This window comes from Platichthys flesus, chromosome 22, assembly GCF_949316205.1.
Source record: "Platichthys flesus chromosome 22, fPlaFle2.1, whole genome shotgun sequence".
Taxonomy (NCBI): domain Eukaryota; kingdom Metazoa; phylum Chordata; class Actinopteri; order Pleuronectiformes; family Pleuronectidae; genus Platichthys; species Platichthys flesus.
In genome coordinates, this window is record NC_084966.1 from 4,502,588 (window position 1) to 4,523,639 (window position 21,052).

General features: G+C 44.1%; 1 protein-coding gene across 1 annotated transcript in view; it reads left to right on the plus strand.

The window, feature by feature from the left end:
• Window positions 1-2,877: 2,877 nt before the first annotated feature.
• Window positions 2,878-21,052, plus strand: part of fam184aa (family with sequence similarity 184 member Aa) — a 29,095-nt gene continuing 10,920 nt past the window's right edge. The window contains exons 1-12 of the mRNA XM_062381101.1: window positions 2,878-3,233; window positions 10,724-10,801; window positions 12,711-12,845; window positions 13,123-13,221; window positions 14,362-14,568; window positions 14,981-15,154; window positions 15,261-15,422; window positions 16,110-16,245; window positions 16,815-16,996; window positions 17,074-17,259; window positions 19,723-19,845; window positions 19,926-20,087. Coding sequence (XP_062237085.1) covers window positions 3,060-3,233; window positions 10,724-10,801; window positions 12,711-12,845; window positions 13,123-13,221; window positions 14,362-14,568; window positions 14,981-15,154; window positions 15,261-15,422; window positions 16,110-16,245; window positions 16,815-16,996; window positions 17,074-17,259; window positions 19,723-19,845; window positions 19,926-20,087 — 1,818 coding nt within the window. The 5' untranslated portion in view covers window positions 2,878-3,059. The remainder of the gene's footprint in view (window positions 3,234-10,723; window positions 10,802-12,710; window positions 12,846-13,122; window positions 13,222-14,361; window positions 14,569-14,980; window positions 15,155-15,260; window positions 15,423-16,109; window positions 16,246-16,814; window positions 16,997-17,073; window positions 17,260-19,722; window positions 19,846-19,925; window positions 20,088-21,052) is intronic.

Consider the following 21,052-nt stretch of genomic DNA (forward strand, 5'->3'; position numbering starts at 1 on the left):
GGGATGGAGGGGATCCACCAAGAGGATGGTCACATTTACGCACGGGGTGTACTGCGATGCGAGCTCTCTCTCCTCCTCCCCTTCACTCTCTTCCTCCCTCACTTTTTCTCTCAAAACAATCCCCCCTCCCCACCACCGCTTCAGCAGAATGTAACCAAAACAAGCTTTTTTTTTTCAAATCCCACCCCTTACCCAGTTCCCCCCCCTTCCCTCCATCTCTTTAACATTCCATCAGTGTCTCTTCACCTCTCAGCCTTTTGATGGTGTGATGAATGCCCGCAGGCTAATGGAGGTTTTACCTGCTCTTTATTCAGGGTAATGATGTTGAATTCACTGAGTATTTTCAGCCCTGCCTGTCTGCCATGTTTTACACTTTGAAGCTGCAAAATCTGTCACAAAAAAGATGGAAACATCGCCCATTGTGTGTCTGAATACTGCGATGAACATTATTGTGGAATACAAAAGCCACATGTGCTAGTGCACTGGGGGAAATGTACTCATCTGCGTTTATTCTGAGGGATGCATTCCAAATACTAGGATGGGCAAATTGGTTCAGACAGGCTTTTTGCTATGTGGAGTTTGATATCCCTGTTTGTGCACTGGTTTCCCAATGGGTGCTTCTCCCATCGCGCAAAACCTGCAGGTGCAATACTGAGTCTAGATGACTGTCTGTCAGTTTCCTCTCAAAGACTGGCTTCCTGTTATTAATCAGATAGTGCACACTCGAGTCGATAGATGTGCGATTTCCTGTTGGTGGCATCTTGCCTCCATCTTAACAAGGTATTCTGCCTAACAACAACTTGCACATTCACTTTTCTGAAACCATAAATTCCCCCACATGTGTCATACTTTTTTAAATCTTTTTATCTTTCTGGCATAAATGTAAATTTGGCCACAAGTACAAAACAATGTGATCCCAAAATATGCAAAATGGTGGATGCACATTTACCACTACAACCCAATTGCAGTTGGGTCATTCATTTTTTATCCATCTTTGCAAACGTAAGTGTCCACTGGGCTCCTGGGGTTGACTACACACCTTATTATTTAAAGGAATAAACTAGGATCATGATTCAGTAAAGGCCAAGAGAGTTATTAGTAAAGAAACACTGCCATCTACTGGACATGAAGCGCAAATGCAGCAACATCATGGTGTAGTTACAGTATTTTTTATGTAAAGTATTTTAAATCATTGAAAGTTGTGATACAAATAATATATTTAAATACTGTATCTCTTACTGCATGACACTAACCTCTTTAACACTGGAACTGCTTCTCCTTGTGCGAGGAGACTGATGTCAGATGGTAGTGGCGATGATAGTGATGCTGCATGTGATGAAGATGCTGATGAGGATGATGATGAGGATGCTGATGGTGGTGATGATGAAGATGAAAGATCCCACAGGCGGTTTTAATCGAACCAACCTGCTCAATCAAACCGTCGTCTCCGTAAACTCTATGTGTAGCTTGAAAAAATAGTCGTTCCTCCTTCGCATTAAACTACAACACAAAACAATGTCTTATAAGTTGCTGTTTGTTGAACCTGTTGTTTCATTAGAGGCCAGAGAGAAAAGCTGAGAGTTAACTTTGTCCAGTTCTTGCAGCAGCAACACATTAAAAACAAGTTAGCTTTTAGATCATATTGCTAAAGTTACTTCTTTGGCTCTAAACTCCACCGAGGAGCGTTCAATTTCACCCGAGAACATTTCTCCAGGTAGCTCGTCCACTTTGTCAAGTTTCCAGCTGTAAAATAACGACGGATTTGACGCTTTTTCGGCAATTTCTCTTTGAAAAAGCGACATTAGCAACTTTTCTGTTGTTGACAGGCGCCATGTTGCTTACGTAAGAGCTACGCGCCTGTTGCGTTCAAGTTCATCCAGAGCGTGACGTCACAAGCGAAGCGACCACCCAGAAAAACTTGTATCTTTTATTTGACATTTTGATCTCCCTAGGATTATAATATTTGTTCTGATTTTCTACATAAATGTTTGTGTTATCTGCCTCCGTGACAAATACAAATGTATAAATTCAAAAAATCCAGAAGGAAGAATTAGTTTGTAATTTATTTATTTTTTTAATCATTTATTAATTTTTTCATATTAGTTTAACACATATATTGAATCAACAGATCCTTCAATCATTTCTTATGCAATTCAAAACACTACTAGTAGGTGTCACTGCAGGACCAGTCACCGCCTCAGTTTGAGAATGATGTAATGCAGTGAAGTTTAATATATTTTATTTAGACAATAGATGAGGTAGACATACAAAATAGATTAAATAACTATTATATACACTATTGTTTATCAATTTATGCAGTTTTTTTGTGAATTTAAGTAAAAATGACAGTGTAGAAATATCCTGATTGGCAAACTAACAAGTAATTGACCTGTAAAATACATGTAGTGGAGTAAAAGTATTTCTTTAAGTGAAGTAGCATAAAATGGCATATTTACTGTGCAGGTACTTGATTACATGAATAGTTACATTCCCTCACTGGTTATTACGAAAAATATGAAAGCATGCATATGATTTAATGTGCATTATGATGTATTAGTAGTAGTGGTAGTAGTAGTGGTAGTAGTCGTAATAGTGGTAGAAATGGTAGTAGTGGTAGTAGTGGTAGTAGTGGTAGTAGTGTAATGCATCCTATATCTGCGACAGCCGTGAAGGCATCATCCTGCAGCTTTAAAAAAAACAACGATATACAAAAGCTGCATTTTCCCACTCTGTGCTGTAATTAAACACACCAGCGTGCACGTATGCGCTGCGTTAAACCAACTGAACCCGGGAGCGCGCCTCGTTGCAAGGGGCGGAGGGTGGGGGGTGGGGGACGAGCTTGAGCATCTGGCGCGCGTCTCCGCTCCTCTCATCACCTCCGCCATCCATCCCGAGCACTCGAGCCCGGGACGGACGGTGTGTCGCGCGCCGCCGCTGCTCGTCTCCCTCCGCCAGTGAAGACGAAGCACAAACACAACATGGCAGCTTCTGCCGCGTAGCTCCGGCTGTGTTGGAGGAGAGAGCGTCCGCGATCGGGGTTTTCTTAATTCCCGGGAAAAATGGCGACGGGGGCGGCGGGCTGGCAGCCCCCGTACAGCACCTCCACCTCCGGCAGCAGCTCCAAATACACCCTCTCTCCCACCCCCAGCATGTTCTACGACGGGAGCCTGGCGCTGGAATACACTCAAGACCTGCATCTGAAGATGAGCAAGAAGATAGCACAGCTCACCAAGGTGCGTGCATGTGCATGGGGGTGTGTGTGTAGCGATGTGGATGTACATCCTGTAGAGAGGATGCTGATGGGGGATCATATGTAAACATGCTGGTGAGGGAAGGATGGAGCTGCTGGTGCTGTCCTGCAGATCTCCATGTTTGGTGCTGATGCTGAATGCTGCTGGTTAACAGTTCTTCATCCCTGCACGCTGCCCAGGTCAGAGGTTCTCCCCTGAGACTCAGAGGATGTGCTTGTTATTCATCAGCAGTTTTTAAGGACTTGCCCAGAAGGAGTTGTGATCCACGACGAGAGAGAGAGAGAGCGGAGAAAACTCCAAAAATAAGACAACTCTGCCTATAAGAAAATGCAACAGCCAATAAGAAAACACCAGGGCAAAAGTAATGACAATTGCATAGATGGAAATACAATTGGAAATAAGAAAACATTTGCATTAATAAGAAAAGACAACAGTGAATAAGAATATACAACTGTAAATAATACAATATTACTTGAATAAGGAAAAGGAAGAAAACACAACAGCCAATAGGAAAACACAACAGCCAATAAGAAAACCCCATAGTTCTATTTCCTAATTGTCCCTTGTGATTGTCACCTCAGGGCCACCGTAGTCTCCTCCTGTGATCTTCCTCGTCTCTACAGGTTTCTCCTCTTCCCATGCAGAGCTGTGACTCTGCTGGATTTCATGGCCCCCATAGCTGAGAGCTCTCCAAACGCCCGGAGGATTGTGTAGCTGTGAATGTACCCTCGGCCACACCGCTCTTAAACCTGTGTGTGTGTGTGTGTGTGTGTGTGTGTGTGTGTGTTTCTCCCCTGCTCGCCACCCAGGGGCTGAGGGAAGTTATGTAATGTCAGAGGGATGCAGGGGCTCGGCTGCTTCTCTGTTGTCCACCTGAAACCTCCGGAGCGTGCAGTTGTGTAGGAGCCTGAGGTTTCAGGTGCGTTATTAATGTCTTATAGTGTGAAGGTGGATAAATAAAGCAGCTTATAGGAGCATGCTTGTGCAAGGGGGAGGGGGGGTACAAAGGCAGGAGGAGAGGGCAGGAGATTTTACATAACAGACATGGTGATACCATCCCAGTGCAGAATTACACAGTGTGGATAAGCTGCACAGATATCCACAGGAACGTGGACATCCAGGATTAGAGAGCGCGGCGTTTCGGGGGTTGATTAAAACGAGGCTGGCAGGAGAGCAGAGTAACGGCCCACGAACAACAAACTGATCCCTCATGAGAATGTTCGTCCAGATTCACACCCGCCTGCTACATTATACCCCCCCGTTTCAGTGGAAATGGAGAAGAGAAGGAATCGATATCCAGATGTAAACATAAGTCTTAGCAGCCACACCGCTAATGAGCTGCCAGCTCTGAAGAGAATGAGGAGATTACACAGTGAATAATATCAACCTGCGACTTCTGCTGTGAGAAAGTCTCTGTTAATCTTTCAGTGGATTAACAGAAACATAATCTATTTCATTATGGGTAAGATTCACAGAGTATGGTTATGCTATTGTTGAACGTGATATCTTCAAATTTGGGGAAAATGTTCACTTGGACTCAAAGATGAACTGATGCGATTTTGGTGCCTGGAGGTCAAAGGTCAAAGGTCACAGTGACCTTATATGAATCTGGTTTGAATAATATTTAATACGAGCAAACTATGAACACCCTAATAAATGTAGAGACATTTTATCTTTAATTTTTCTCATTAATTATATAGTAAAATGTCTTGAAACTTGACGTTCAGATAGTGGGGCTCATCCTGAACAAGAATAAAGTGAAAGTTAAGGATTTCTTTTATACCCCTGCACCATTAAATATGTAGAAATATATACAGAGAGACTGCACTGGTTGGTGGAGGCCTACAACTGCAGTATGGTAATTCTAGTTTAATTTAACATGACCTGGTACAAGCTGTTCTTGGTATATCTGAATATATTTGGGTTTTTAGCTGTAACTTTTCTCACTGTAGTAAGATGTCTGAGATCCTTAGTCTCATATAAAATGTATCTGTCGAGTTATTTCAGGGATTAGATTGTATTTTTCCTGCACTTCTGCTTTTTGTCCTCTCCAGCCTCCTTGAAAGCCCGGAGCACTTCCTTGTCTCCTGTATCCAGATGTCTTTAGCTTTTAAAAAATTGAAAGTGTTGTGGCAGAGCTATGGCCCCTCGCCTCTGCTCGAGTCCCGGCGTCCGCAGGCTCCTGCTATCTGTTCACGAGTCGTGCTTAATGTGGCGCATGTGTTGCTCGTCTGTGGAAACGTTTTTAACTTCAAATGAATGAATCAGACATTGCTTCACGGTGAGTCCTGTGTTTGATGTGTGAGGTGCAGGAGCCTTTCTTTTGATTTCTGCAGCATGAAGCTACTGCATTGTTTTCATTCATTCTGCAGTGATGCTTTCAGGTGGAGTAGGAAAGTAAAATAGAATCTGTTCCTGAGTTATGGCGTTGAATAGGGGCTCAAGTAGTGTTTTCTGCAGAGCATGGTGATGTCACAGGGTAGTTGACCTTTGACCTGTTGCATACAAAATGTCACCTCTTCATTATTTTATCCTATTCTTTCAATAGCCTTTTAATTCTTGGTCTACGGCCAAATAAAAAATATCCTGTGTGTGTTCATTGTGACCTTGATCTTTGACCTTTGACCACTTAAAGTTCCTCAGGTCATCTTTGACTCCACGTGAACGTTTGCACCAAATCTAAAGAAAATCCCTCAGAGCAATCTCGAGATATCACGTTCACGAGAGAACAATGGACAGTCAGACGTCCCAAAAATCCATGAACAGAGAATTAATCAATGAAACGCTTCATATCTCAGTTTCCCAGAACCACGGCTGATGTGTTCAGATCACAACACACCAGTTCTCTGTCATTTGAAGGAAGCAAAGAAGCAAATCCTCCGTGTTCAGAGGGTGTTTGATTTCCTTTTGCTTGAATATTGAAGCAGTAATTACAGTTGACTGATTGATGAATTAGCTCATCATCTCAGCCTCACAACCAACTGGACGGAACTGGTTATCCACCACTCCCAAAAGAAACTGGCTGACCGATTCTATTCATAAACCAGTAGGAAATGAAGAAGACTTTTCTTTGAATTGGTTGAATCTCATTGCTTTTATTTCTCTGCTGCATGCGAGTGACAAACAAACCCTGAGAGGTATCAGTAGATGGTCCAGGATCAGTTGTTGTGCTGGTGCTGGTTCAGTCGGGTGGGGGAGATGCTCAGTTCTGACTCAGACTCTCGTCACATGTAATCCGTTTAGTGGACTGGAACCGCAAAGATTTAAATAAGACATCGGGAGTTTGGCCTTTCCTCCTCTTACATCATTTTCAGGGAGCAATAGCTGTAATCAACCACTCAGCTGTTGTACATGGAACAGCCACCAGGAAGAAGGATGTTGAGATTCCTTTGCCTTGTTCAAACACTGACGAGCCCCCAAACCAATTCATTTCCCATATTAGAGGTCAGAGGTCAATTAAAGGCGTGCAGAAGTACAAATACTGCCTCTACAGGAAAAGATAAACATTTATGAATCTCTATTGAATCAGATGCTGTTAAACTACCCCGTCGATCGATCTGTTTGTTGGAGAAATCTCGTCTCATGTTTTAAACACGAGTTCCATCAGTAGCTGACCGCAGCTGAGATGAGTCTTATGTTGACTGGGGGGGGCCCGAGGATGTTTCCTCTCAGTCTGTTCCTGAATCACAGGAAACACTATTTCCTTCTTCTCCCAGAGAGGCTCGATGTGCCATCACACTTTTCCTGCTCTGATGTGGTGTAGTGATGCACGGGGAGCAGTGTGTGTCCTTGGAGTCTCAACAACAAAAGAACAAAACACACGCAAAGTGCTTTTACACCACGACAGCGAGGACACAGAAAACAGTCCTCATACATCAGTGTGCTCCCTCCGATCGGTAACAGGGGCCGTGTTGCCTCTGCACGCCAAAGGAAAACAGTGCGATGAAAGCCGAGACGCTGAGGGATCCTGTTCAAACTACAGCACCACCAAGAACCAGGCTTTCATTAATCCTTTAATTACCGAATATGATGCTAATCCCGTGAAGATGAGGAGAGCACAGCAATAGAGTGTTTGTCGGAGGAGAATGCTGCGGTTGTTCTACAGGCATTCACGGCCTTTAGTCTGTGGCTCAGTCAATAGTGAGCGAGTGTAGAAGACGTCCTGTGGCCTCAGAATCCTCCCTCCTGTGTTTCCTCTGTCATTTCCCTCATTCGCTCTGTATTTGACAGCGTGGTGATGAAAAGACTCGGACTGTAAATCTGTATTACGCACAGTTTATGTTTCCAGATGTAAATGTGTCCGATTGGTTGAGATCCATGCGTGGAACCTCGATACCTTAACGTCATTGGTGCACGATGGTTCAGATCCAGGAATTCTCGGTTCCTTTGTGGGTAGAGGGAGGAACAGGTGACCTGTCGTCCAGTGTCCACAGTGATGATCGAGGCAGAAAGAGAAAGCTCTGATTTTACAGCCCAGCAATTCACATTAAATATAAATTATAAGGAACATGAATATTATAGGAAAAACGAAAAAGGGCACCTCCATTAAAAGACCATCTTCATCCACCTGAAAGCTTTTTATTTTTAACTGTTTCCTCTGCAGCGTTCGTATTTGGGCCATTTTGGCTTCTTCTATTTTGGATCACACAAACACGAGAGGAAGCTTTTATCTGCATGTCCCGGCATCTTTAACCAGTTTGTGGACATCGTATGTTGAGGAGGGGGCAGGAGGTAGTATCCTCTCTCAGCAGGCCTAGAGGACACAGGGACAGAGATGCACGAAGGCCATTCAGGAGATCTTGCCGCTGTTCTCCAGCTCTGAGTGTGAGAGCGTCGCTGCAGGCTGCTGTGTCGCCTTCAGGCTGGGTTTGATCGGAGCCTGTGAAACCCCCCCCCCCCCCCCCCCCCCCCCCCCAGCCTGTAGGAGAAGGGAGGAAGAAGCTATCGGCTGTCACTCTCTCTGTTTTCTTTCATTTCATTGTGAAGCAAGTCACATCCAGGGAAGACCGTTCACACGCTCTGCTTCTCTTTCATGTGTCTGCTGGTGGGGGGGGGGGGGGGGGGGGGAAGATGAGCCCAGAGGAAATTACATGAAAAACAAATCCTATGGCACGACGCTCATATTCAAATTATACCTGCTGTATTACAAATACATGTATTTGTGTAAACCGGTTTACAGCACACACACTTCTCACTTCCCCACTGAGACTATTAATCAGCCGGACATGGCTTGTCAGCTCTCACCAGTCTGCTTGACAGATGTCAATAAAGTCTGTAACAACACGTTCTGCTCCGGATCAGTGGAGGCGACGCATCTCACAGCTTCTTCTCATCTGTCGTCAGAGGAAACAAATCATGTGTCATGACGGCTGCCTTCTAGAACACAATGTGCATAGAAATGTGGATTCAAGGTTTAAACCTGAGTATTGTAATGTCAAGAGAGGAATTCAAGTAGGTCAATGTTGTCAGGACGGATAAAAGGTACAGGTAGTACCTCAAAACCATTAAATCCCGAGATTGAAATGTACGAGTTCCAGATTTTTGTTTGTTTAAGAAGTATCTAGAAAAAGGGGTCCAGGTCCTCGCCCAAAATTTGAGGTTTCATGAAAATCTCTTTAGTAGAAAAAGAAAGAAAACTAATTATACAACCAGCAGAGAAACATACTCAACAGACCCATATACAGTGTTGTGGTAACTTGGAAGTAAGTGTGTACTAGGAATGTCGTTTGGAAGAGCCAGGGAACCATTTACTTGAACCATTTATTTTATTATTTATTATTCTCCACCAATTACAGTAATTGATTATCTTCCTAATTATTGTGGCACAACTCTGAAAGAACATGAATCTTTGGGGGTTTTGATGTACAGATATTTTTAGAAACACTTGTTATTATTCCAGTCCTTTAATGGATATATACGTTATTGCATAATTTAATTTGCAACAGAGCCATGTTTGGATAATGCAAAAATATATGCAGCTAATTTGTGGGAAGCAAGCGTCAGTGTTCGAGACTCAAATAGAAACGCAAAGTATCTTAATTCCCTTCGAGATGGAGAGAGGAAGAGGGAAGGGGGAGGAGAGGAGGAGAGGAAGAACAAAAAGAGGAAGAGATAAAAGGGGGGAGAGCAGAGAGAGAGAGAGATGAAGAGCAGCAGGCCTAGCAGCATTATTAAAATAATCATGTTTAATTGAAGGAACATTTCTATAGCTGGCTCATTGCCGCGAATCAAAGGCTCACGGAGAAACAGAGGTCTACCTGATTCTCTGATTCAGCAGTGATGCTGAGGTAAATAAACCATGAATGTGATGATTGTCTCAAATCTTCCCATTTCAAGTATTAACTCATTTTTCAATTATCATCATCTGGCTTTTGAATGGAGGTCAATTGGGAAAAGGCCCTTGAGGATTTAAACAGTGCAGCAACTTTACAAACGCAACACAACTTGAAATCGCAAGTTGGTGAAGGTGGTGAATGTTATTCGTGGTAAAAGTTAGTTTCCTGCCAACAAACTGTGGCTCCTCTGGCTCTGGCTCTGCCGGGGCTGTAATCAAGCTGACCATGACTGAATATTAGCTGCTCACCAGGGGCTTCAATTTGCTGAAGCTTTTTTTTTTTGCATATCATTCAACTCCAGCACTTCTAAAGCCAACTCCTAATCCTGGTGGATGGAGCAGCCATGACTGACAAGATGTTATTAGCTTTTGTGTGTGTGTGCCGCAGCCAGGGGCGCGGGGGGGTGGGGGGTCTCACAGGTGATACTACATGAGACAAACTGAGATGGAAAGTTGTTTTTTGCACTGACTGAGACATGATATGTAGAACAAAACACTTAAGAGATACCGTAGACAGAAGACATGAGAAGAGAAACACCAGAGTATCTAGAGACGACAGTGCAGTGCAATGCAGACGTTTTATTAATATTCTTCATAATTCATATTCAATGGGAGCTGCTGGGCTTTCTCTTTCTGCCTCCATCCTCACTGTGGTCATAGAAAGATATAAAGATGGACCATTAACCGGAAATGAAGCCAAAGTATCCCAGATAGGTCGCTGTCAATCAAGAAACTTAGCTTAAAAAGCTAAAATACAACAATAAACGACCATATTTGTGTTTACATATTATTCTCTTGTAATCCTGGCTCTATTTGTTAGGTTTGCCTGATCCAGATCTATCTTGGCTTCTTATACAGTTCAAACGTTAAAGAAAAATGAGACAAACACAAAACCCTCAGGAAAATTGGTACCAATCATCGTCTTCTGTCTGTGGATAACACTTCTCTTTAATCAAACCTGCTTCTCTCCTCTCCTGAAGATACTACGATTCATTTTGTTACGGGGCTGATGTTCATTTGGGAACTATTGATCTGATATAAAAACAGTTAATCAGAGCATTCTCTCTCTCTCTCTCTCTCTTGCTCTCCCTCTCTCGCCCTTCTTCACTCTGTTGTCTCCTCTTCTTCCCGTCTCCAGGTTATTTACGCTCTGAACACCAAGAACGACGAGCACGAGGAGGAAATCGAGTCTCTGAGAGACGCCCACGAGGACGAGGTACGTACGTCACCACGCTTCAGACGCTTGTGAATGTTTACAGCAATTAAAGTCACTTCCTAATCATCTTTGAAAAGGTCGTCTCACTACTCCAGAAATCAGACCACTGATATATCTGTTTCTGTGGGGATGTTTGTTGTTGTGTCCTTTGCAAGTATAATTTTTCAGTGACTCAGAATCGTGCACCAGTGGGTGATTCAGTTGTCTGCCAGCCGCCTGCAGGGAGCGAGGTCCACGCTGCATCGTGCACACACAGCAAACACAGATCCGAAAAATCCTGCAAACACATTTGCTGAGAAAATAAATCAGGCGTTTCCATTAAGGCAGCGCAAAGAGGAAACTGCCAACCCAGTAGAAAAATGTCCAAGTGAGGCCCATGTGAGAATACAGCAGGAGGGCACCTCCACCTGCTGAGGTCTTCATATAGAAAAAGACAAACTCTGGAAAAACAGCTTTTCAGAACAGCTTTGATGCCTATTTGCATTTGCATTACATACATAGAGAGCGCTCCACTCCAAAATCCCCTGAAGGTGTTTTATACCCATCAACCTGTTCATTGACTCCTTACGCTCTGTTTGCAAATATAAGAATAACCGGTGCAATAAATCTTCGCTGCTGTAAATAATATGCAGCCGCAGCAGCTTTTGTTTTAGAAAAGCTTCTCCAGATTCTCCACTTCACTGCCTGTTGTATATCATCATTGATGTTGATGGGTAACAGCCAACAACACACCCACCACCCACCGTTACTCCAGAGTCCAGAAAGCTTTTTATTTTTTTTACATTACATTACATTACATTTCATTTAGCTGACGCTTTTATCCAAAGCGACTTACAATAAGTGCATTCAAACCCGAGGGTACATACCAAGGACGACAAGAATCAAGAAAATACAATTTCTTCAAATAAAGCAAAACTACATAGTGCTATAAGTAAGTGCCATTTAAGTGCTAGTAAAGTGTTTTTTTTTTTTTGTTTTTTTTTTTGTTTTTTTTTTTCATTCAAGGTAAAATCGGAAGAGGTATGTTTTTAGTTTTCGGCGGAAGATGTGTAGACTTTCTGATGTCCGGATGTCAATGGGGAGCTCATTCCACCATTTAGGAGCCAGGACGGAAAACAGTCGTGTTTTTGATGATTGTTTAGCTCGCAGTGAGGGAGCAACGAGCTGATTGGCCGAAGCAGAGCGGAGTGAACGGGGTGGGGTGTAACGTTTGACCATGTCCTGGATGTAGACTGGACCGGATCCGTTCACAGCATGGTACGCAAGTACTAGTGTTTTGAACCGGATGCGAGCAGCCAATTTCTGTGCAGTTGATTTTTTTCTCCACTGATTTCGCTGACGTAAAACAAATCTGACTCAGGATTAAAACTCATCGCACGGAGACCGAAGCTGATACGAGACCGTTTGAAATGTGTTGTTGTCTTTGTATCGCTCTCAGAGAGCAGCTTCACCGTACCGTGTTCTGATTGGGTAATTCAATTTGTGTCGTTTTCAAATGTTAAATTTTGCGAGTGGGACTTTTCGCCGCTGCCAAGACACATTTCTTGGAGGCAGCCGTGTTTTTCTGGCTCCAAGTGTTATTTATTTCTATGTTTTGTCCCGTTGGTTGGTGTTCCCACCTACACTCTGTAAATCCTCCATTATAAAGTGATGAAGCAAAACCAGGGACGCTCTATTTCAATTTATATTACCATGGAGTAATCGGGGAATACTGACAAGGGATAACAACTTAATTTATTCTCGTCATATTACAACTTTAATCTCATATATGACTAGACTAGAATCAAGTTGTGATAGTACGACTATATTCTCAAATTCTAATTTATTTTTCAGGCCCTTATACATGTTTTACAATACAATAGTTCCTGGGGCGTTCAAGGTGTTGTCTGTTCTGTGTTCTCCTGCTCAGGTCCAACACATCGTGACAGAGACCAGAGACAAAATCATGCAGTACAAGAGCAAGATGGTGGACGAGGCGGACCTGCGGCGGCGGCTGGCCAGTCTGGAGGAATCCGTGGAGCTGCACGAGCACATGAAGAGACAGGTCGCTCACTGCTGCTGGGCACCATGGGACGGGGGGGGGGGGGGGGGGGGGGGTCACTTGTGTCACTGAGTTGTGGAAACATCTGTAGAGCCTTACAGATGTTGTTATCTTCACGTCACCAGCCGCCTTTTAGCGACGGGCCTTACAATCCGAGCTGAGCTGCTTCCAATAAGCTCAGGATACATCGCACACTGAGGTTACCGCACAACATTGCAGTGTGTTGATATAGTGTGTGAAATAATGTAATGCCGTTGTCGTGATGTTTTGTCGCTGTCAGGCTTTAGCAGAGTTTGAGATGTACAGACAGAGGATGGAGGACTCCCAGCTCTGCACCGAGGCCCAGCACACACAGAGAGTGGTTTCCATGAGCAGAGAGGTAAGGCTTCAACACACACACACACACACACAAACACACACAAACACATGCACACACTGGAGACTGGAGATTCATTGGGATTCTTCGGCCCAGTCCATGAAATATTTAACACTAGACTCACTCTAGCAATGAGTAGAACTAAAATATCAGGCTTCTACCACAAGGACGACTAAATCGAGCCGTGACTCTTGTGTGTGGCTCCTGCTTGTTTTGCATTGTTTAGTTTTCTCGTGTGCAGCACTTGCTCCTCCGAGGTTTTGCGCTTGTCCACGAGATTTCTCCTCCAAAGCCAGCAGTGGCATCGCACTCAGACACAGCACATGCCAGTAGAGTAGCTGTAGTTTACTAACGTTATTAATGTCATGTTTTCCCAGCGGCGTGAAGGTGTTGCAGGATTTGTTTGCTTCTTTTTGTCTCTCATTGTAACACGTTGCAGACCTAGACTGTATTTAAAGATGGACGACGCGTCTCCACTTCCTCCCGTTGTGCAGAAATTTTTTTTTTGGCTGACTTGTCTAATCCGTGTCCCATCCACTAACAAAGAGGAGGCGGCGTTTATTATCTATACTGCAACCAGCCACCAGGAGGCATCAAGATGACTTCGACCATCTTTATATACAACCTATTGAAAAGTGTTAATTGAATCTGATGTGCTTACATACGTCATGTTTTGTCATGCCATGCATCACACCCCGTCATGACACAGCATCATACAGGCGCTCGGCTCATCCTCACACCATATGCGTCTGGATTGGTCTGCGTCCGCTCTGGGACATGTCCCTCGTCTCGCCCTCACAATGTCTCGTCCCGGTTTGACTATAAAGAGACGGCCTCTCTAGCAGAAGTCTGCTGGCGTCGCACGTCATCACATCTCACGCCACATTTTTATGTCTTGTTTTCTCCAACCTGTCTGTCGCAAACACGGTCAAGTTGCTTTGTTGCTGCCGTTCGCAGGCGTAGCTTTTAAACCACAAATGATATCAAGGAATTCATTCATTTGCTCGTTTCTTAATTATGACAGAGGGATTTTGAAGAGATGCTGAGAGCGTTTAGCTTGGCACAGGTAGAGATTAGGTTGGCAAACAACACACTCAACGATTCCAACGGAAAAACATAGAAACCTGTTTCGTGGTTTCATAGGTGGAGGAGATGCGTCGGGATTTTGAGGAGAAGCTGCGGTCGTTCAGCCAGGCTCAGGCCCAGTTTGAGGCTGATAAGCGGCGAGCGATGGAGGAGCTGAGGACCACCCACCGCCAGGAGGTGGAGGAAATCCTCAACAACCAGCAGAACCAGAGCGCCACCTCCACAGAAGACCAGGAGAAACTGGCCGAGCTCCATAGACAAGAGGTGGGCTGAGAGTGAGAGAGAAAAGGAAGATAGATGTGTCTTTTTTGGAAGAACAAAACCTTTGGATTGAAGTTAATACCATAAGTTACTTGTTGGAGTAGCTGCTGTGTCAGAGGCTTTTTAAAGCTTCAGTTTCTGGCATGAAAACTGAACAATGTCGGGTTGTTTTGGTGGCGCACTCGGCTTTTGAGTATAATGTAAACCTGAACTGGTTAAAATCGGACCATGTACCTTTGTTGCATGTCATCCTCTTATTTTCTTCCCATTTTTTATTTCCTATCAAATGTTTACTGTCCAAAATATAACAGCCTACAGAAAGACTAATCCTTTGAAATGTAGAAAAGTTATTAAATATCCACAGAAGCCAGTTTGTGTTTTGGCATCCGACATTGAAATCCGTCTGGCGCTGTAGGTGGAGTCGTTGATGGAGAGGGTGGAGGAGATTACGAAGGACAAGGTCCGCCTGGTGGAGGAGTACGAGGCCAAGCTGGCGAAGGCTCAGGAGTATTACGAGCGGGAGCTGGAGGCCATGAGGAGGACACACCAGCTCACCACTGAGAACCTGCTGGCCTGGAAGAGGACGGAGGTGAAACCACAGACTCACTGTCCAAAGAAACAAGCACCCACGTTTAATTGAGTTCTATTTTAGCCTCCTTTTCTTTATTTTCAATATCAAACTTGCACTTGTCCAGGTGGAGCTGCGTAAAGAGTTCCAGGCTCAGGACGCGGCGCTGCAGCGCTCGCTGTCCAAGCTGAGGAGTGAGCTGCAGAAAGCTCAGGAGGAGGCGAGAGAGAACCGAGACAAGACCAACAGGCTGCAGACGTCCCTGGCCAACGCTGAGGGGACAATCAAGGTGTGTGTGTGTGTGTGTGTGTGTGTGTGTGTGTGTGTGTGCCTGTGTGTGTGTGTTAAAGGCCTTATTCATGTTGTTGAGACCTAAATCTGTTTACTTAAATCATAAATCCTTTTTTTTAAGGTGAAGACATTTTTTAAGGTTAAAGTTTTAGGTAAAGATAAGGTTTAGGTTAAGGTTTGGTAAGATAAGGCAAGTAATAACTGAAGTTAAGGTTAGAGTCAGTCTCCAGGAAGTCAATGCAATCTCCTCTTACAGAACTGTGTGTGTGTTCATGCATGAGTGGATCTCGTAGATTGTTTTGGTAAATCTGATTATCACTCAGAACCGATCTCCCCAATAAACAGGAAGAGCACGAGAGTCTCCTGTTGGTTACATGTGGGCTGGAAATTGGGCTAAATTGGATGAAAAACTGTTGCTGAAAACAGATAAAAGTAAAAGCCCCGGGCTAAAAGTGAAACTGTTTTCAAGAATCTCCTAAGTGGGAAACCTAATGTAGTGTGCGCTGATGGTCCTGCAGGCAAATCTGTAGAGCGGGACGAGCTGGAAAGGTTTCTGTGACTCCAGGCTGTGGCGGGAGAGATGTGACTGGGTTTTAAACCACACATAATGTTGGATTGTTAGGATTTGTGTTGAGGAAGTGTTTATGTGTGTGTTCATGTGTGTGTGTGTGTGTGTGTTTGGCAGAACCTGCACAAGCAGCTGGAAGAAGCCATCCAGGACGGAGAGATCTGGGTGATGCAGCTGAAGGACACTGAGTATGAACTCGACGGCAGCAGGGAGCGAGTGCAACAGCAGGCCACTGAAATCCTCCACAAAGCCAGTGAGAGACTCATTTACTGTGGAGCTTAATGGTCACACATGCTTTTTGATATGTGTTCAATGAATTATTCCTTATAGACAATCAACAACAACATTGTAATGCTACATAGGGGCTTGAAAAGCAGCAGTTTCCCTTTAAAAGGAATTTCCCCGTATCCTATTCTTATATTTTGTGCATTCCGACTGTGCAGCTCCTTGAAGAAGCTCCGTGGACACATCACCCTCCACATCCTGCAGATCTGAAGACGCCCTCTGCGTTACCGCTTCTTGTTTGGAAATTTGTTTTGTTCCCTTAGAATGCTGTGGATTAAACATTTCAAAATCCATTCACAAGATGAACATTTGTCATGTAAACTCTCCTCGTGCCTTTTTGTGAAACATCTGCTCACCTTCTTTTCTCTTGTTTGTCATGTTCCAGTTTGCTCGCTGTTTATCAAGCGGCGTTTCTTCCTCAGTGGAACGTGTGAGCAGCTTAACACAAAGCTGGGATTCTGTTTGTTCTGTCGTCCTCGGCTGTGAAGTCACAACCATGCCAAATGTGCCGAATGAGTTTGATGTGACTGTTCCCAGGTCAGATCGGCTCGCTGCAGGCCACCCAGATGTCCCACGAGGCCACCATCAGGAACCTGGACCAGGAGCAGAGTCGGCTGAAGGAGAGGATCAGCCGGCTGGACGAGGAGAGGGAGGCGCTGCTCAACCAGAGCCAGGCCACAAACGAACAGCACAAACAACAAGTGGTCGCTCTGGAGCAGGTGATTTATTTTTATAACACCATTCCAGTCCGACTCAAAAACGACAAGCGCCCTAAATCTTCTTCTCCCCGCCTCAGTCTCTGCGCGAGGAGCACCAGGGCTTCGAGAAGGAGCTCTCCAGACTCAGGGCGCACTACGAGGAGGAGACACTGCGCTACAGGGAGGCGCAGGTCCGGGCGCTGGAGGAGATGGAGGAGAAGCACCAGTCCATGAGGGAGGAGGCCCAGCAGGAGAAGGAGGAGGAGAAGAGTGTCCTCATAGCGGTGAGCACTAAAAATTTCGGGTTTCAATTTGTTTCAAATATTCATAGGTGGAGGAGATGCGTTGGGATTATATATTTTTCAACTGTAGAAATAAAAGTCATGATCTGATCTGATGTTGTGTATCACACAGAGAGATTTGCTCTTATAGAATCAAACACTGTGTTTTCTTTGTGCTGTATATGACTCACTGCTGTGAATGCGTCAAACCCTCTGCTGCGGAAAAATCACAAGCTCAGCTTGAGCTGTTGTCTTGTGGTTTTTCAGTTTTCTAAAAAAAATTGTCTTAGTCATTTATTAACCTTTTATATATTTAAAAATACATATGGACCCTATTGGTGATAAAACATGGAAAAAGGCCACAAGTGAAGTGAAAAATTTCGTAGACAAAACGTTAATTCCGACAAAGCACAGCTGGATGTTGCTCTCAGGGCTTTTATCTCTCTCTCAATTAACTTCCCTCCTCGGAGCAAGAGTCCTTGGCTTTAAAAAAAAATATGTATCTCCAAGAAACGAGCCCCCCCAGTGACTGCACACATTTAATTAGGTCAACATTAAGACTTAAGACATGAAAACAACATCGCTATCTCCCCGTATTTCTCTCTGCGTCCTTCATTTTCTCATCAAATGTCGTCCCCCCCCCCCATCTTTCATCCTCAAGTTTTTTTTTCCTCCGTCTCCAAGTTGCTGCGTGGAGCGAATACAAATGTCCTCGTTGCCAAAGGAGCTAGAAGAACGTAATCAAATTAGGCAGGTTAAATTAATCCCCCCCCGATTCGTTCACCAGCTACCACAACGTCACATTACCGAAAACAAATGGTTTAAAGCAGGAAGGAGGAGGCGGCTTGATGGCTCAGTGTGCCGCCATTGTACGGTCGGTGTGGGCTATGAGCTGAGCATGATGGGTAGTCCGGTAGTAGAAGAAACAACTTAAATCATTTGGCAATATTTGAAAACTAATTCAATATGTAAAAACTAGAGTAGAGCGTATTCCTCCGCCCAACAGTCGCCTTGAATTCTGTCAAATTTCAACAAATTTTGTTCATCGAGGTCAAAGATCAAAATCTAAATACACAAATCTTGCAATGTTAAAGAGAATGGACTCAAATGATTCACGCTCTATGTAGTTCACCTCTTTGTCCTGAAAACTCCAGATTATTCCCTCAAAATCTCAGCTAAAGTAAAGACAAATCTTCTGTTTCAGTTCTTGAGTTTTAAATATTTTTTCTTTCCCCATGTTTCTCCTCTTTTAATGCTGTTTGAAGCTGACTGCTAATTAACTGATTTTCACTGACATTAAACCCTGCCTCAAAGCCAAGTGACAGCGCAGTGTGTGTGTGTGTGTGTGTGTGTGTGAGCATGTGGGTGTGTGTTTATGGATCCCCTGAAATAAAGGAAGAGAAATGGAGAGAAGGAGTTACAGAGGGGTGGGGGGGGGGGGGGGTGAAGAAAGGAGACATTATGTAAGCCGGAGCAGTGCTGTGCTTCATCTTTAGATAAATGTCTGTTTTCATTTGGAGCGAAAGTGAAGATGATGCATGTCGACAGATAGGGTGAAACAGAGAGGACGACAGAACTGGTCCTTTTATAAAAGAAAATATTACATTTGTATAAATCCTTTTAAATTGTATCATTATTGTGAACACGATATCTCAAGCGTGCTTTAACAAAATATTTTTCAAATTCGGTACAAACGTTCACTTTGACTCAAAGATGAACTGGTTTGAGTTTAGTGGTCAAAGGTCAAAGGTCACTGGACCTTATATGAGTCCGGAAGAAAAACGTGTGTAAACTGAAACTGCACTGGTTGGTGGAGGTGTACAACCGCAGGGTGGTTATTCTATTCTATCTGGTACATTAACATAAATAGCAAAGAATAAACTTGTGTTTGTAGATTCTGCGCTGTGTATGACTAAACTGCTGCAACCGAGCACAATGACTTTTTATTTCATAAGATATAACCATTAAAGATTTCTATGCGAGGGATGAATAGAAAAGAGAGAAATAGTCTAAATATAGGGAGAGAAGGAGAATTTCACGAGATGAATTCCGAGTAGCCCAGAAAGGCTTTGTTGCCGTGGTGTGAGGATTATAGGAACTGGTTGGTTTTCACTCGATGGCCTTTTAAGTTGAAATGACAACCCACGTGTCCCTCCCTCATTCAGCGGCCATGCTTCACACCCACCAGCTGCCACCACACTATATTAAGGCACAAATGGGATTTACTGTTCAGCGGCTTCTTGAAGCTCTCCTCCAGTTTCTAAAGATTATACTTTCAGGGTATTTAACTGTAAACACCTTTGGAACTGTATTCCTGCTCCTGCTTAGGGGTCATCGTGCGTTCATACAAACACACTTACCTGCAGGTACATGAATGGGTTCTTTGTCAGGGAAGGTATAGGAGTATAACGTTTTCAAACATTGCCAAATTTCTAATCGATCCTTTCTGTGCTTTCTCTTCTGCAGAAAATGAGTCAGGAGTTTGAGATCAAGCGTCTGTCGCTGGAGGAGCAGCGGGACCGTCTCCAGCAGCAACTGGACAACCTGAAGGAGGAGCTCTCGGCCAAACTCAACATGGCCAACCAGGAGGTACGAGGAGTTGAGTCGGCTCTTCTTGAAAACCTGCCCCATCTCATTGCACGCTCTTACCCCCTGGCGATCCCCCTCAGGTGTCCCACCTCCAGGAGCTGGTGAGGGAGGGGCAGCAGAGCCTGGGCTCGGCTCAGACGCAGATCAGCTGTTTGAAGGAGACTCAGGAGAAACTCAGGATAGAACTGGACGCGACCAGAGCCCGAGTCCGCGAGACCAGTAACCTGCTCACTGACCTTCAGGTGAGGAGAAGAAGTGGAGTGATCCTGAGAAAAGTAAATAAATAACAGTGTCTGGAAGATGCTGTCCGACTAGTCATTAAGGTGATTGGCTGCTTACACACAGCCAATCAGAGATGGTGTTAATCTTTGCTTAGTCATTCAATGTGACAGTCAGCCAGCAAGTTTGTCGATCACACACAATGCAGTCGAGCATTAACCTGTCGGCCAATCAAATTCAACTGTAATGTGCTCAGTGTTAATGATGTCAGGAAGGGACAGAGGCAAACAGAGGAAAGGAGAAAGAGAGAAGAGAGAAGAGGATATTGATGGATGGATTGTTGGGTTGATGGGTGAAGGGATGGATCGAATAGATTAATTGTGCAGAAAAACCGTACTTGATAGTCTTGTGCTTAATTGTTGTCAGAAGGGTTCGGAGGGAAAGAGAGGAGATGAGAAAGAGAGAAGGGGGATGGATGGATGGCTAGAAGAGAATATGGATGGATGAAAGGATGGAAGAATGGAGGGCTGGGAGAGGATGATGAGAAACCAGGGGAGGAGAGGTGTGCAGGCAGCACTGAAGGCCAGCTGTGAGTTAATGATGATGAGGCTATTATGGTTTTAGTGGTCCTGAGATTGAAGAGCTGGTGTGAGACACAGGGAGAGAGTGAGTCTGAATCTTTGTTTATTATGACTCTTACTATTAAGAATAATGTTCATCTATTCCTAGTAAAAAAAGCCACAGTACTAATTGAAATCATCACCGTGGCTTTAAAATACTAAGTATCCACAGCCGACAATGAAAACATCAACTCAGAAAGTAAAAAGTCAAATAAATGAGTGAGACACAACTGCTGGAAACCGATGAAAGACGCAGCAGACAGAGCGGCTGAATGAGGAGCTGATAATTACATAAAACTGCTAAGTGGCGCTCTTTGCTTTCCCCACCAGCTCGTCTATAAAAAGATAACAGGATTGTATCTTTCACC